This window comes from Hevea brasiliensis, chromosome 2 (genome assembly GCF_030052815.1).
Source record: "Hevea brasiliensis isolate MT/VB/25A 57/8 chromosome 2, ASM3005281v1, whole genome shotgun sequence".
NCBI classification, from domain to species: Eukaryota; Viridiplantae; Streptophyta; class Magnoliopsida; order Malpighiales; family Euphorbiaceae; genus Hevea; species Hevea brasiliensis.
The window spans coordinates 123,532,483-123,550,229 of NC_079494.1; the positions used below are offsets into that span (position 1 = coordinate 123,532,483).

General features: G+C 38.9%; 2 protein-coding genes and 1 pseudogene across 2 annotated transcripts in view; all 3 read right to left on the reverse strand.

Annotated features, from left to right (window-relative positions):
- LOC110663008 (arginase 1, mitochondrial) overlaps positions 1 to 17,747 on the reverse strand; it is an 81,617-nt gene that overhangs the window by 58,109 nt on the left and 5,761 nt on the right. The window lies entirely within an intron of this gene.
- On the reverse strand, positions 6,603 to 11,438 carry LOC131177735 (3-phosphoshikimate 1-carboxyvinyltransferase 2-like). Its single transcript, XM_058142834.1, has 8 exons — positions 10,754 to 11,438; positions 10,066 to 10,310; positions 9,288 to 9,438; positions 8,402 to 8,616; positions 8,205 to 8,322; positions 7,737 to 7,947; positions 7,240 to 7,301; positions 6,603 to 7,143 (listed from the first exon to the last, which is right to left on the reverse strand). The coding sequence occupies exons 1-8, from the start codon at positions 11,102 to 11,104 to the stop codon at positions 6,925 to 6,927; spliced, it is 1,572 nt and encodes a 523-aa protein (XP_057998817.1). The 5' UTR covers positions 11,105 to 11,438; the 3' UTR covers positions 6,603 to 6,924.
- LOC131177702 (transketolase, chloroplastic-like) lies at positions 13,498 to 17,266 on the reverse strand (annotated as a pseudogene).

The following is a 17,747-nucleotide window of genomic DNA, read 5'->3' on the forward strand; positions in this document are numbered from 1 at the left end:
TTTGCTAGAGAATGCCCCATGTTCAGCGAGCCACAGATGGGGTCACAGGGTTCTGTTGCGAATGTTCCTCGACAGTTGTATCCGGGTGCTTCCAACATGGCAGGCAGTCAGTTCAGTGGCCAACAGGGCCGAGGACAAGGGGGACGTGGATTTGGAGGCAGATCAGGAGGTAGAAGTCGATGTCGGGGTTACGCCACTCGGGTAGGGGTCAAGCTCGGGTTTTCACCACGACCCACCGGGATGCTCAAGCTTCAAATGCGGTTGTGGCGGGTATTCTTACAGTACATTCTTATGAGGCTCGTGTTTTAATAGATCCGGGTGCTACGCACTCATTTGTCTCCCCTGTGTTTGCCATGAGGTTGGGTAGAAACCCTACAACTTTAGAGTGCCCTTTGTCAGTAGCTACCCCACTTAGTGACCACATAGATGTAGACATGGTATTTCCGGGTAGCCCAGTGGTAGTGGATGGAAAGATCCTCCCAGCAGACTTGGTTCCTCTACCAGTAATGGATTTCGATGTAATCCTGGGGATGGATTGGTTGGCAACTCATTATGCCACCTTAGACTGCAGGAACAAAAAGGTATACTTCCACATACCTGGTGTGGAAGAGTTTAGCTTTGATGGTGACAGGAGCGTGGCTCCATATAATTTGGTGTCAGCAATTAGTGCCAGAAAAATGTTGAGGCGTGGATGCCAAGGGTATTTGGCATTGGTGAGAGATACATCTGTAGAAGGTGTCAGCATGGAAAATGTTCCTGTTGTCAGAGAATTCATGGATGTCTTCCCTGAAGAGCTTCCAGGGTTGCCACCAGAAAGGGGAATAGAGTTCTGCATTGATGTTGTGCCGGGTACAAATCCCATATCCATGCCACCTTACAGGATGGCACCAGCAGAATTGAAAGAGCTGAAGGAGCAACTACAGGAGCTTTTGGACAAGGGTTTCATACGTCCGAGCACTTCACCGGGTGCTCTGTTCTATTTGTGAAAAGAAGGATGGGTCATTGAGGTTGTGTATCGACTCTACGGCAATTGAACAAGGTGACTGTGAAGAACAAGTATCAACTTCATCGTATCGATGTTTTGTTTGATCAGCTGCTAGGAGCTTGATTCTTTTCGAAGATAGACTGCGATCGGGCTACCATCGATTGAGAATCGGGAATGAGGGCGTGTCCAAAAGCGGCTTCGAGGACAAGATATGGTCATTATGAGTTCTTGGTGATGTCTTTTGGACTCACTAATGCACCAAGACCTTCATGGACTTGATGAGCAGGTGTTCAAGCCATTTTTGGACCGTTTGTCATCGTATTCATAGATGACATTCTGGTATACTCTCGGACCGAGGAAGAACACGTGTGGCACTTGAGGATGGTGTTGCAAAGCGTTGAGGAGCACCGGTATATGCCAAATTTTCAAAATGTGAATTTTGGCTAGAAAGCATCTCATTCTTGGGACACGTGGTTTCTAGTGACGGCATTCAAGTGGATCCCAGAAAATTGAAGTATGGCGATTGGCTTAGGCCTACAGCGATCAGCGAGGTGCGAAGTTTTACAGGTTTAGCTACTCTGAGCGTTTTGTACAAGATTTCTCGGGATAGCGGCTCCTAACTAAGTTGACCAGGAAGAAGGTTCCATTCATTTGGACAGATGACTGTGAGATGAGTTTCCAGAAGCTCAAGGAGTGTCTAACCACTTCCCCTGTGTTGACACTCCCTGTGAGTGGTAAAGGATACGCCGTGTCTTGTGGCGCCTCGAGTTGGCCTAGGGTGTGTTTTGATGCAGAATGGAAAGGTAGTGGCTTATGCTTCAAGGCAGCTGAAGAGGCATGAGCAGAACTACCCCACCCATGATTTGGAAATGGCGGCTGTAGTCTTTGCACTTAAAATCTGGAGACACTACCTGTACGGTGAAGTGTGCGAGATATACACCGACCACAAGAGTTTAAAGTACATCTTCCAACAGAGGGATTTAAACTTGAGACAGAGGAGATGGATGGAGCTTCTGAAAGACTATGATTGCCCCATCCAGTACCACCCTGGGAAGGCCAATGTAGTAGCAGATGCTTTAAGCAGAAAATTTTCTGGCAGTTTGGCGCACATTTCAGCAGAGAAGAGACTGTTGATTCAGGAGGTACATGAGTTGATAGATCAAGGTTTAATCCTAGATCTTTCAGATGAGGGATACGTTGGCTCACTTTTCAGTGAGGCTAGACTTGAGGGACAGAGTTAGAGTTTCCCAGCACAGAGACCAACAATTGATGAAGATTATAGAAAGAGTACAGCAAGGTGAAGGTGGTGAGTTCGGATTTGCCAATGATGGTGCCCTAGTGCAAGGTTCTAGGATATGTGTGCCCGATGTGGACAACCTCAGGAATGAAATCATGGACAGAGTTAGAGTTTCCCAGCACAGAGACCAACAATTGATGAAGATTATAGAAAGAGTACAGCAAGGTGAAGGTGGTGAGTTCGGATTTGCCAATGATGGTGCCCTAGTGCAAGGTTCTAGGATATGTGTGCCCGATGTGGACAACCTCAGGAATGAAATCATGCGAGAGGCACACTACACACTGTACAGTGTCCACCCAGGTTTCACCAAGATGTACCATGATGTGAAAGATAGCTATTGGTGGAATGGCATGAAGAGAGACATAGCAGACTTTGTGTCCAAGTGCTTGACTTGTCAGAAGGTGAAGTTTGAACACTAGAGACCGTCAGGGAAGTTGCAAGAGCTCCCTATCCCAGAATGGAAGTGGAAAATGATCACTATGGATTTTGTGACTGGGTTGCCTCGTACCACGCGAGGATATGATTCGATATGGGTAATTGTAGACCGCTTGACCAAATCAGCTCACTTCTTACCTGTAAAGACTACATACTCTGTGGCACAGTATGTCCGGCTCTACATTCGAGAAATAGTCAGATTGCATGGAGTTCCGGCTTCCATAATATCTGACAGAGGGCCCCAGTTCACTTCTCAATTTTGGAGAAAGTTGCAGGAGGCACTTGGCACACAGTTGAACTTTAGAACGGCTTTCCACCCTCAGACAGACGGACAAATCCGAAAGGACAATATAAACACTGGAAGACATGCTTCGCATGAGTGTTTTGGATTTTGGAGGTCAATGGGATGATCAGCTAGCTTTGGTGGAGTTTGCCTACAACAACAGTTATCACTCCAGCATAGGAATGGCGCCCTATGAGGCACTATATGGAAGAAAGTGTAGGTCTCCTCTGTGTTGGACAGAAATGGGGGAAGCGAAGGTGCATGATGTAAACCTAGTGCAATACACTTCAGAGATAGTTCCTTTAATCGAGGAGCAGCAAAACAACTTTCGATGGCGAGAAAAGTTATGCGGACCCAGACGGAGGGATGTGGAGTTTGCGATGGCGTATGTATTCTGAAGGTTTCTCCAATGAAGGAGTTATGAGATTTGGAAAGAAGGGCAAGTTGGCACTTCGGTAGATTGGACCTTTTGAGGGTCTGGCTAGAGTTGGAGCAGTTGCCTACCGGTTGGAGCTACCACCCAACCTCTCTCACGTTCATCCCGTGTTTCACATCTCCATGCTCAGGAAATACATTCCCGATCCTTCTCATGTACTGCAGCCGGATGTGATAGAGCTAAAAGAGAACTTGACATTTGAGGAGCGACTGTAGCCATAGTGGACTACCAAGTGAGACAGTGAGATCAAAAGCAGATCCCTATGGTTAAGGTTTTGTGGAGAGTCGATCGGTGGAAGAGTGCACTGGAGTTAGAACTTGACATGCGTAGCAAGTACCCTTATCTGTTCAATGTATAATCATGTGCTTTATTCTGCCTTGTGTAAAATTCGAGGGCGAATTTTCTGTAAGGGGGGAAAAATGTAACACCCCTGATTTTTTATATATTATTATTGGGCTTCATGTAGGTATCCTCAATTCGCGGAAATTCGGCGATTGGCCAAGTTCGCAAATTTGGGCGAACAGACTGCACGGAAAAGTCTCCGAATTGGACCGAGGTTTTGGCTAGCCCCATTGTCGACGTTAAGCGCGTTCCCAAAGTCGAAATTGGCAAAGGTAAACCCGAACCTTGTTTTTACGTAATTTTCTAGTGCTTAAATAGGATTAAAAATCTATGAAATATTCGTGGTAGCTTAGAAAATTACGATTCTTTTTGCAATAGCTTAGTAATATTGCTAAGGATCGCGGGGCAAAGTTTTATAATTTTTAGAGCTTGTTTGGGCAGTTTTTTGCAAAAATGATCAATAATAAGGACTAAATTGAAATTTTGCGTATTGTGATGGATGATTGATTTGATGGGCGGGAGGGCTGTGTGATATGATTGAACTGTTGATGTATGGATTGTGAGTATAGAAGTGCGTTTTTAGCCCTTTTGCGGGTTGGGTAGGTCCTAGGTATAGGGAGACTGTAGGATTTTCTGCACGACTTAGGGCGTAATTGGTCTTTTCTTTATTTGTATTGAGTCAGATTGTATTAAATAAATGTAATATGATTGTCAGGTGAGCCGGGACAGCCTTCTTCCTCCGCCCAGCCGCCACAGTAATTTGTCGTCAAGTCTGTGAGTAAAATATTAATTTTAATTATAATTTTGATATTATTATATGTTCAGCATGCCCATGCATCACTTATATGCATATATTTATGTAGTTAAACTCTAGGCACGATTTATGTTGCATTCATAACTGTTGATGTACCATGGATGTTGTTGTGGTAATTTGGAGCAGTGTGCGTGCGTTGGCGTGCGTGTGATGTGGTGTGGACTATGGATAGGACGGGGTAGTCACGGCTTGAGTAATTCGCTGGGACCCATTCCTTCGAGGGGTAGTCACGGCTTGAGTAATTCTCTGGGACCCTCGATTTGGTTATTAAGTGGAAGTCCGAGCTTGAGTAATTCGCTGGCACCAGGTTGGATTTAAGAGAGCTGTATAGGGGATCAGCTCCCATATGTTATGATTGATACTACAGGGTGTGTGAGTGCTCCAAATTACCTTTTTGATGTTATGATGTGAAAATGTTGTTGATGTTGCATTTCACTCTACAGGGTGCATTAGTTCTAGATAGTTATAGAGATTATGGTTAAAATTGATATTTTACTCTCTGAGTAGAACGCTCACTCCTGTTCAAAAATTTTACTGCCACAGGAGGATATTTTGTTCTGGGTTAACCTGCCTTTTTACCTCGCAGGTTGTTTATCAATATTGTGTAATTTTAATTACTCCTAGAATTTCCGCATGTGTTAGCAGTAATTATTTGAAATGGGTTTGTAATATTATATTCATGTTGGACCTGTAAACTTAATATTTTAAGTCTGTTTGATGGATTGGATGAGGGAGCTGAGCTCCCATTTATTATTATGTTGATGAGTATGTGGAGGGTGGTGAGCTCCCAATGGATTGTTTATTGTGTTTACAGTTAGGGTGACTCGAAAACTCCCAGTTGGAAAGTCCATTTTATGGCCGGACTCTGTCCGTTTGTTTTCTTGATATTGGGCCCAAATGGGCCTTAGAGTTGGGTTAATGAATAGTTAAGGCTTACTACGGGCCTCGGGGGCTTTAGGCTGGCCCAGGTCCTAGTGCCGGTCCGGCCCATAGGTTGGGTCGTGACAATATATAATAACAATGACAACTAAGGGCTTGTTTGATATTCCTGTTGAAACTGTTATTAAGAAAATTATTTTTTTAGATATACTAATTAGAGAGTGTTAAAAAATAATTAAAAATTAAATTTAATCAGTTTTAATCATAAGAATATTAAAATAATAAAATAATTTTTCTAAATTACTTTTCTCAAAAACATCTAAAATGATGTTTTATTGAAAAGTATCTTCAACTCTAAATCTTAATATCAAATAGGAGTTAAGTATTAATTTCAAATATTATATAATATGTTAAATTTTAAATTATATATAAACTTTATAGTTAAAAATTATATAATTTAAAAATAATTAAAAGATATATTATATAATATAGTGTATATTGATAATCAATTTTAATACTTAAATGCTAAAAAAATATTATATGAAATTTTTTAAAAACTGAAATTTGAATTATAACTATACTGAATTGAACCGAGAACAAACTGAAATTGAAACATAAAAGAACTAAATCAGAACTACCCTAAAATTTTGATTCGATGTTTAAACAGACTTCTAATTAGAGTCGGAATGGCACACCACTTATACGGCCTACACGTCTTAGTAGTTACTTCCCTTATATATATTGGCACCATCTCCTATGCCTCGGGAATTAATGGCGGCTGGACCTGGAGGTATATGATTCGACAGGCTTTGTAGGATATAGTTTGTTGTTGCTGGGCGTTCACGTGAATGGCAAGTTTTTGCCTTCTCGGATAGCCGGAAAAGTTACAAAGAAACAAGGCCAATGACCTGAGAGAGACCCATCCGAAGCTAAAATCCAAGGCTGGGGGAGGTGACGCACGTGACGACGTGTGAGCTAACACAATCGCAATGCCCTTTAATTCCATAAAAACAACTCACCTCTATACGCCAAACCATAAAAATGAGTGGTTGATTATGATTCCAATTTCGACTGTCCTGTTCCATAGGGTAGCATCCATTTGTTTCACAAAGTATTTGCCAAACTCGAATATCCTCTTCAAACGTTATGTTCAATCATTCACCGGCTAATTGATGCGTAACTTCCAGTCATTTGAGGACAATTTGTAATTTGTATAGAGTAACACTCCTAGGCAGAAAAATTAAAAGAAACAACTACAGTTCTCTTGTTTAAAAGATTCAAGTCTGGGGCACAATAACAGATATCAACTCAAATTATCAAAGATTACAATGGGGATTATGGGGAAAAAAATTATATATAGATTGCTTCCTCGTTGTCATGGTTGCAGACTTGCAGTGACACTGGCGGGTGACCTCCATCTCTCTTGTGTTAATTGTGAATGTTGAAGAGTGGCTCAATGCTTAGTGAACCTCTCAAGGACTTCAAAGTAGTCGGGAAAAGTTTTTCTTGTGCAACCAGGGTCCTTGATTGTGACTGGAACATCCCCACAGGCAGCAAGGGAGAATGCCATGGCCATTCTGTGATCATCATAAGTGTCGATCTCTGCGACTTTTAGTTTCTCAGGTGGAGTAATAACACAGTAATCTTGCCCCTCTTCAACATTTGCTCCTAACTGAAATTTGAAGCCCAAATGTCATTTATAAAGAAAAATACAAACCAAAGTATCTTTAGTATGCATAAATTCAGATGAGTTTTGCCATAAACTAACCTTCCTCAGCTCTGTACAAATTGCGATCATCCGTTCTGTTTCTTTCACTCTCCAACTGGCCACTGCAAATAAGAGAAATCAAGAGATTGGCATAAAAGTTATCTACAAGGAAATATATGTGAATCATGCTAACAATTTGTTCAGATGAGAAGATAAAAATATTTTAGAACTTTAAATACCTACCTAAGGTTAAACATGGAAATTATGACTGTTATGATAAAAATAAAGAAATGGTCTCTGTTGTTCCTTCAGAAATGAAGCTTCCCATTTATTATCACTACCATCCTGTATTACTCGTGAAGTCCAGGACCCAAGAATGGGATTTCAATTATTTAGAATTGGGTTAAATTCATTGCCATTTTCCATAATGAGAAGCCAAAGCTGTTCTAATGATCCAACAAATAACAATCACCAATTTACCGTTAATGTACTGCATGGTCATTTTATTTAAAGAATATAAGACTACCATTCATAAACTTTTGAAGGTCAAACTATACCGTCTCTTATGGCAGTAGGGCCATCAGCAAAAAGTGCAACCACGGCCAGCGTCATAGCAACATCTGGCATTTTGTTCATGTTGACATCAATAGCACGCAAGTGTTTTTTATTAGGAGAATTGCGTGGTGGTCCAGTGACAGTAACACTGTTCTCTGTCCAGGTAACTTTAGCTCCCATTTTATCAAGAACCTCAGCAAATTTTACATCCCCCTTGATTTTCATAAAGATAAGAAGGAAATTACGTGAGTTAGTTTGGCAAGTGTAAATGTATACAAATATATTACAAAACTTTCTCCCAGGAAATATTAGGCAGTGGGGAGCTATGCAGAAGACCTCATATATATGTTGAGAAAATTTTGACAAAATTTTCAACCATCAAAAAGCAATGGATACAATAAGCAATTCCACAATGCCATTATAAGATTATAGGAAGGAAAAGAAGACAACATTTCACAAGAATGAAATACCTGCAAACTGCTCGTCCCACAACCTTCAACAGTGATGGTTCCACCGGTGATTGCTGCACCAGCCAGGAAATAACTGGCACTTGAAGCATCACCTTCAACAAAAGAATTTCCAGGAGACCTGATTGATTTTCTAGGCAGTTAATTTCAGTCACAACAGTAAACAAGCTTGCAGATTTGTTTATACTGAAAAAACCTACTTGTACTTTTGACCACCACGAACGAAGAAATGATCCCAGCTACCACTGTGTTCTATGGTGACTCCATATCGCTCCATTAACTTCAAAGTCATCTCAACATAAGGAATGGATATCAGTTTATCAATAATCTCAATTTCTACATCTCCAAGAGCCAAAGGAGCTGCCATGAGCAAAGCAGTCAAGTATTGACTACTAATTGATCCAGAGAGCTTAACCTGAAAAAGAAGACACAGGAAATGATAATTAAGAATGATGAATTTCATTAAAAATGAAGTTGACATAGAATGAGAAGATAAGTTTAATGTATTTCCCTTCAAGCAGGAAACAAGAAATGAACTCAACAGGAAAACAAGTTCATTGTCTGATATAAAGCAGAAGGTTCAAGCTAACAGTTTACTTATTTATTTTAGCTCTTTGAAAATATGCAAGGAATTCATGCCATGACAGCTGAAGAACATGGATACCTTTAATAGACAAATGGAAAATGATTAACAACTTGAAAGATGTTTCAAACTCAAATTATCATTCAAGATGAACATCTTAATTTAAGATAAATAATTAAAAAAAAGTAAATAAATCTAGCTCACATGATTTTTCCCCCAGTAAGATCATTTTAAATGATTCTGACCATTATTAAATTGCAGGCACCAATTGCCAGCAAAAGTTACAACTTCTTTTTATTCTATTAAGCAGTAAAGTTTATAGTTACACAGATATCTCACCCCTTTCTTACATACATAGCATGCTGACATAGAACTTAAAGCTACCCTCCAAATGATTACAATAGACAATGGAGCATTACATATTGCAAGATAAAATACAGGCAGAACAAATGATCAAACATGTTAAAACAAAATATTAATGTATAAGATGATAGCAATCACACCTTTCCCCCAGGAAGTCCTCCTTTTCCATTTACACGAACAGGGGGACAGTTAGTATCAGAACATTCAACATCTGCACCAAGCTGCTTAAGACCAGCAACCAAATCTCCAATTGGTCTCTCTCGCATTCGTGGAACCCCATCAAGTATGTAGCTGAAGTATTTGAATAGTTAATTCCAACAAGGAAAAAAAAAACAATTGAAACTAAAGGGCACAGGAGGCGGCAGACGCCATATAGAAAGGGGCTTACTAGTGGGTGTCATTTGATTGTTGCACTTAACTGAAAAATTATGATTGAACAACACTGGACCAAGGATCTAAGAAAAAATTTTCATACATATAATCAAGTTGGAAAGGTATAAAAAATGTTCTACGGGGCTTGCAACCTATGAGAACTCCTTATTTACGCTTATTCCACAGAGAATATTATATAAATTGGCAACTCTGTCAAAAATACAAATAATATTCACATTATCCCAGTGAGACACCTAATTTGTGTTTGATATTTCGAGGTGTAGTTGCAGGGGTTATGGGGTGGGGAAGAGCCATTCTTGCTAATTAGACCATGACAAATAGGCCTCACAGAGAGATATTGCTTGCTGATAGACATTAGGGCCGTATACAACTTGAGTTCACATACAGTTGGCCACAACCCAACTTATAAGTTCTAAAAAAGCAGTTGCACTAATCCTTTTAGCAAGGTTGGAGTTGAATTTTCCCACATTAATTTGTTAAAAAGCAACAAAAATAGGTTATAAAGGGAAGCAAGATAAGAAAGACCTTGAATTTCCACCCGCTGCAGTAACAGCAGCAGTCAATGGACGCATTGCTGTTCCTGCATTTCCGAGGAAAAGTTCAACATCATTCTTTGATTCTTTACCCACCGGAAAATGACCGCCACAACCTTCTACAATGGCTTGTTTGAGTTCACTATTGTCTTCCACACGCAATCCAAGCGTTCTCAGTGCACCAAGCATGTAACGAACATCATCACTATTCAGCAAGTTGTCAACAACAGTTGTACCCTGAATTATAGATGAAGAAAATCAATGATCACTCAAAGCACTGTACTAAAGTTAGTACAGCCAAATGTTAAAGCCATTTTATGCTACATTGACACCAAATGAATGATGATGGTTGTATTAACTTTTTTCCTTTATTTCTCTAGAGGTTGGAAACTCAAATTTATTTCTTTTTTAAATTTTTGGCATCAACTTAGCACAGCCCATGAATTCTATTTAGACACCACGTACGAAAATTTATAAGCACCTTCAAATTCTATGAAGCTCGCATCACAAAATGCAACGATGACAATTAATTTAATTGCAAAATCAACAATTTTTTTTGTTTTTTTTTTAATGCCTCCCTTTCCCTGAGTTGCTCAAAATTGCAAATGAACGAATTAGCTCAGACTACAACTCAAGCAGGTACAAGTTGCAATTGCCTACAAACACATAAAAATTTATACCTCAGAAAGAGCAGCAAGAAGGAGAATCCGATTGGACAGAGACTTGGAACCCGGCAAGTAGACGGTACCGGAGATTTCTTTAATGGGTTGCAAGACTATCTCTGGTGCCGACTTCTCTGCTGTGGCGACTGAAGCCGAAACTCTAACAGGACTCATCTTAACTGTACCAACTGTAGAATCTGTAGAATCAGCCCTTCTTTGACACTGTTTTGAACCCCATGAAAGTGAAGACCCCTGAAGCTGTGATCTAAATGAAATTGAAGATAGATATTTGGGTCCTTGGGGTTTCGAGAGATTGAGGAAAGTACAATTATTTTGAGCCCCATTGCAGATTTTGCTCGCTTGCGCCATTTCTCTGCGTGTACAAAATTCTCCTACCACTCTCCCTCTCTGCCTTTCCTTAGAGGAATTTTTTCTTTTTTGAAAAGCTGCTTTGAAGAATATGATCGTTGGAGGGTTTAGGTGTAACAGTACCTTGCGTGGTTGTTGTACTGAACCAAATGGGTTATTCACCAACCAACTTGTCTGCTGAGGAACTCGTTTGATTTTCAGAAAAGGGTATTGCGATTTGTGGCATTATTGCACCGTCGCCCATTGGGGTTTGTATGTAAAGATAAGTTTGTCTGTGGATAGTTTTGAAATTTTGATTCTAAGCACCCGAAGAAATGGTTTGGTGATGGTGAACGCACGTTAATTTTGGAGTTCTCAGTGGCAATGTCTCTCGCCACCAGCCACGTACCTACTACCAACCCCGCCGAGGATTCAGGGTTCAGCTAATAGACAGTCGATTTTATTATTTAACTCAATCTTCCACCAATTCATTGATGCCAGGTCAGCCAATGATTTTAAGAAATTGGTGAATCCCATCCCATTGGCAAACATTTTATGTATTTATTTTTATAAATCCAAAAATGTGTTCAGAGTTTAAATTGTGAAAATATAGAATTTGACTTTGTTAGAACCATTTTTTAAAATTATTTTTAAAAAAATAATTTTTTTAATCAAATTGAATTTTATAGCAATGCACACGAAATGCGAAGAAAATGAGCCTGCATAAACTGGGTTTACTGATTTCGGGCTGCCATTTGTATTGTGGGACGTGTATAATAATGGCTCGGCTGATAGCGATGGACCACGCTCAGCCCAAATATTAAAACTTCAGTCAATTGTCAATTGTAATACGCGGAGGTTTTTATAAAGATGACAATGGTTACAGTACTTGCAGAAATTATTTTATTTAAATTTTAATTTATTTAATAATTTTAATATATAAATTTATTTTAAATTTAATTAAAATGAATTATAAATTCGAATAAATTGAATGTATGAATAGAAATATGGTTACATAGTATTTTAACTCGCTTTAATAATATTAGATCGAAGTAAATTTTTGAAAGTATTAAATTTATTGTCAATAATCAGATATTTTCAAAGAGGGCATTTCAATAGATACTTCAGAAGTCATGGGGCAAAATTGGAAAACTTGAATTTGTGAGAGGACCATTGTAATGCAAATGCATAGAATAAATGATATGATAAATTTATATTGTTTCATTGCATTTGACAATTCACGGTTTGGAAAAAAATAATTTTTTACGTTATTAAAAAGTAAAACTAAAATGATTTTATTTTAGACTTTAGAGAAAACGATGAGAGGTTTGAAAGCATAATTGTTTATGGCAATGTGGACTGGGTCAACATTGGCAAGCTTATTCGATCAACAAGCACAAATTTTAAGAACAACTCGTGGAAGATACCAAGAAATTTCAATTTTATTAAATAATTAATTTAATAATTTTCTTTATAAGTATATTAATTAAGTATAAAAAAATATACACTTAATAATAAATTTATTATACATTTATTTAATTAAATTTAATAAATACATTGAATAATATATAAAAATTAAATCAGCAGAAAGAGTGGACCAACGAATTGTTAATAAATAAGTTCCACAAATAATCATCAAATGGCAAAATAGGAAAGGAAAACGGCAGCACAGTGGGAATATAATAAATCATCACAATTAAGGAAAAAGAAATGAATTTCAGATTTTCTTAGAAATACCATTGCAAATTTGTATGAACAGGGCTCTGCCCCAGTCCCCGATACAGAATATGCCTCTTATACCTCGTCGGATATGCCAAAAATTCGTTGAGGTCTAATGTCTGCATCATAAAATATCAATATCATAATAATAAAATTGGAGTATAATAAATATTACTGTTAAAATTACTATTAAAAATATATTTTTTAAATATATTAATTAAAAGATACTATAATTAATTTAAAATTAAATTTAACATATTTAAAAAAAAAAAAAGAATTTACCATTCCAGGGCTCCTTGGTGGTGGTGCTGGCGAGTGAAAACAGGACAATATGGATAGGTGCCTGAGAATAGGAGTTGCAACAACCACAAAACATTTCAAATAGGTTAAGGAATTCTCAATCCCCAACCACAGGCGGACCCCAGATGCCATCACTTCCGCAATTGGGTAGGTCCATTCCATGATCTATACGGATTACATTGGATTTGCCCAGCTTCCTCGGATGGTTTGTGAATTATTGGCCAATGCCTTCTAGCCTAATCTAACATTCAACAGAATCACTTTCAACCTCCCATCAAAGTATTTTGTGGCTGGCAGCAACCACGTTAATGTAAAAACAGCTCACTAACACAAAAGAAAAAATCAATCATCAGGGCTTTAAAGGCTTAGAGCTATAGTATCTTTGCTTCTGCCTCTGCAAAAAATTAAAATGTAGCAATAAATAATTGTCAACCTCGCTACAAGTAAATCACAGCACATTACAAAACTCAAGATAGATCCAAGAGTTGTTACAAATTCAACAATGTTCATAACCCAACTCTCCTCCGAACTATGTTGCTCAATTCGTGACTAGTAAGCAACAGAAGAAAACTAACCATTTTTTTTTTTTCATTTTATTGAGACTAAGATACCAAGTCATGGAATAGCTCTCCCAGAAATGGCTTTTCATTGTATTTACCAACCCAAACCCCAAATTCCAAATAAAAAGATATCATCCAGCCTAGCTAACTTCTTTGGCTGCAGCAATAACAGCCTCTGCAGTAATGCCCAACTCCTTGTATATCTTACCAGCTGGTGCGCTAGCCCCAAATCGGTCAATTCCAATAGCCTTGCCTTTGGGTCCAACAATCTTCTCCCATCCAAATGTTGATCCAGCTTCAATGCTAACCCTAGCTGATACAGCTGCCGGCAGAACACTTTCCTTGTAGGCATCTGATTGCTCATCAAAAAGTTCCCATGATACAAAGGAGACAACTCTTACAGCCTTACCCCCCTTTCTAAGCTCTTCAGCAGCCTTAGCAGCGATTTCCAACTCAGAACCAGTTCCAATCAAAATGACATCAGGCTTGTTTCCAGAAGAATTATCTGAAATAATATATCCACCCCTTTCGACTCCCTCAATGGAAGTTCCAGCAAGATTTGGAAGCTTTTGCCTAGAAAGTGCAAGGATAGAGGGTCTCTTCCTGTTGAGGACAGCAACCTTGTAAGCACCAGCAGTTTCATTTCCATCAGCTGGGCGGAGCATCAAAATGTTGGGCATTGCACGGAAGCTTGCCAAGTGCTCAATTGGCTGATGGGTTGGTCCATCTTCTCCGAGACCAATTGAATCATGGGTCATAACATAGATGACTCCAGCCTCACTCAAGGCAGATATCCTTATAGCAGCCCTCATGTAATCAGTGAAAACAAAGAAAGTTGCACAATATGGGATCAGACCAGGGCTGTGTAGTGCAATACCATTGCAGATGGCTCCCATTCCATGCTCCCTGACACCAAACCTGACATTGCGCTCTTCAGGGGTGTCCTTTTGGAAGTCCCCAAACATTTTCAACAAGGTCATGTTTGAAGAGGCAAGATCTGCACTGCCACCAAGAAGTCCAGGGAGTACTTTTGCAAGCGCATTTAGGTTTGTCTGAGAGAGATTTCTGGTAGCCTCAGCTGGGCTCTCTGGAGTGTATGTCTGGAAGATTGCAATAAAAACTATTAAAAGATTATCTACATGAAAATCTAATTTTAACACCATATCTTAGTTTAAACAACGATTAATCTGGTATTGCATATGGGGAATGCTAAGGTTTTAATACGTGAATTGAGAAGAAAAAAAATCAAAAAAGAAACCTAAAAGTTAAATTTGGGGATTAAAATTGTTGAACATAGTATCAAAAGTGTAGAATGCTTGCTAAAATATATAGGAATACGTAAATTTTCAGATAGTGCAAATTGAAAATCACCCGATGCTCAAAGATACACTCAAGAGCTATGCTGATAATTAAAGCTCTACTCACCGGAAGTGCCTTCTCCCAACCAGAAGGTAGTTCACCAGTGATGATAGACTTCAATTCTGCAGCTTCCTCCTTGTACTTCTTCTGATACTCGGCAAACTTTGCATTCCATTTGGCTTCAAGAGCAGCACCCTCAGCAGCATGGCGACTCCAATGCCTAAGGAAAAGCCAGAAAGTGATGAATGTTAATCAATCTTAGTAGCAGGAAAGAGATAGAAACCTAGTCTGAATTTGCTTACTTCTTAACGTCCTCTGGAACATGGAAAGGCTCATAAGGCCATCCAAGGTTCTTCCTAGTAGCATCAACTTCCTTGGCACCCAGTGCACTCCCATGCACACTGTAAGAGTTTGCCTTGTTTGGGGACCCAAAACCAATTGTTGTAGTGACCTGCAAAAAAGGTAAAAGCTCATCAATAACTAAATGCAGCTACGGTAACTTCTACTGTGACTTCAAACACGCCACTGCATTGTTCTGCTAGCGCCTAATTAGAAGAATTTCTAATGATTGATTTTACAAAATGTTATTTCTCCATATCACTTCAAAACACATCACAAGAAAGGGATTGTCTAACCTTGATCAAAGTGGGTTTGTCTTTCACAGCCTTGGCCTCCTTAATGGCAGCACGAATTTCATCATATCCAGTATTTCCATTCTTCACCCAGATAACGTGCCATCCAAGACCCTCAAAACGTTTGTCCACACTCTCAGTGAATGCGAGTGCTGTGTCACCATCAATCGATATGTGGTTGTCATCATAGAAAGCTATCAGCTTTCCTAGTCCCCAGTGACCAGCAAGGGAACAAGCTTCATTTGCAATCCTCCATTTGACAACCATCTCCCAATATAACGTATCTACAGAAAACAGACATAAAAATAAAACCATATAGAGCAATTGTATAATTAATTTATTTTTTAAACAGTAGAAGAACAATGAGTAACAAGATCAAGAGAGTGTTAATTAAAAAAAAAAAATGATGAAGAGAGTTTTTATACGTGTAGTGGTCAATAATTTCATTGTCCGGTTTGTTGAAGCGAGCAGCCAAGTGCTTCTCAGCAAGAGCCAAACCAACAGCATTTGCAATACCCTGTCCAAGGGGACCTACAAAGAAAAATATTAAGATTTTTGAGAGCCTACAACTAAAAATATAGACTAAAACAACGGAGGAAAATGATAACGATTGAAATCAGAATCTAACCAGTTGTGACTTCAACACCAGGTGTCTCAAAGTTCTCAGGGTGTCCAGGGGTTTTGCTTCCCCATTGACGGAAACTCGTCAAGTCTTCTTCCTATTGATTTAACTAAAACGAAAGACTTCAGTAGAAATGAACTTCAACAGAAGATAACTGAAGAAACGACAAATGAACTTAGAAAAATAATCAGAAAACAGCAAGCAAATAAAAATACAATCAAGAATGAACAAAAAAACAATGCTCATAGATCAACTGACAGAGAGCGAGATGTTAAAACGTAATTTGTGTTTATTCAGTTGTCTGGTTCTTTTTAGCAAAAGAAAATCCAGATCCATTTCTCATTATTAAGGAGAATTAGTCCTCAACGCACGATGAATAAATTGATTAAAAAATGAAAACAAACCTTGACACTATCGTAACCAGCAAGGTGGAGCAAAGCATACTGGAGCATACAGCCATGGCCAGCAGACAAGACGAAGCGATCGCGATTGAACCAATAAGGATTCTTCGGGTTATATCTCATAATTTCATCGTACAAAATATGACCCATCGGAGCACAGCCCATTGGCAGACCGGGGTGACCTGAATTGGCCTTCTCAACAGCATCAATAGCGAGAAATCTAATTGTATTGACAGATTTCTCAACCAATGAAGTCTCAGCGGTGGCGTCAAGGGTCTCAACTGCAGCTGCGCGGATTTGGGTTTGTTGGCGCGCGGCAAGGCGGCGGCGGAGAGAGGAAGTGGTTAATGGGATGGATGAAGGGGTGGACTTGAGACCAGAAAAGGAGGGGAGGGAAGGTGTAGAAAGAGAGAGGCGGTGGTGGTCAGAAGAATGGGCTGATCCATGGTGGGAGATGGCTGGAGCCAAGAGGGCCTGAGATAGACTTAGAGATGAAGTGGAAGCCATTGTTTTCAACACCTTTCTTCAGCCTCTCCTGTCTTCACTGAGCTTCGTTTATGGAGATTGGAGATAGAGAATGAGATGGTTTGAGCTTTTATTTATTTTGAGAGAGGCTGCCAACAACTCTTGATCGTCTCGCCTACACTAAGTGACAGGTGAGATTAGCTGACCGTTAGATTAAGAGGAAAAAGCAATCTCGACCATTGACTATGGGTAGCAAGGAGGAAATGCTCTGCCTTTCATTTTATATATTTATTTACCTATCTTTCAAAATAAATAAATAAACCTTACGAAAAAGAAAAAAAAAAATTTCCTTAAGTGTTGATTCATGCTAAGGCTAAGCGATCCAAAGCAAGTGAAGGTCCCTGTTTCCTTTCTTGGCTTAATATAAATTCACTACATAAAAATAATCTTTCAAAAATTAAAATTATATTTTATATAAAATAATATTTAAAATATTATTTAAAAAATTATTTTATTATTTTAATATTTAAAACATGTTAAATTTTATTTTTAATTATCAAATTTAAAAAATATATATTTTTATAGCTTCTTCAATATAAAATGTAA

Coding starts and splice junctions, on each gene's coding strand:
- LOC131177735 (XM_058142834.1), bottom strand. CDS start 11,104: ATGGCGCAAGCGAGCAAAATCTGCAATGGGGCTCAAAATAATTGTACT. Junction 8,617..9,287: donor GAGGACTTCCTGGGGGAAAG/GTGTGATTGCTA, acceptor CTTCTTTTTCAG/GTTAAGCTCTCTGGATCAAT. Junction 7,302..7,736: donor CCCTACTGCCATAAGAGACG/GTATAGTTTGAC, acceptor TCTTATTTGCAG/TGGCCAGTTGGAGAGTGAAA.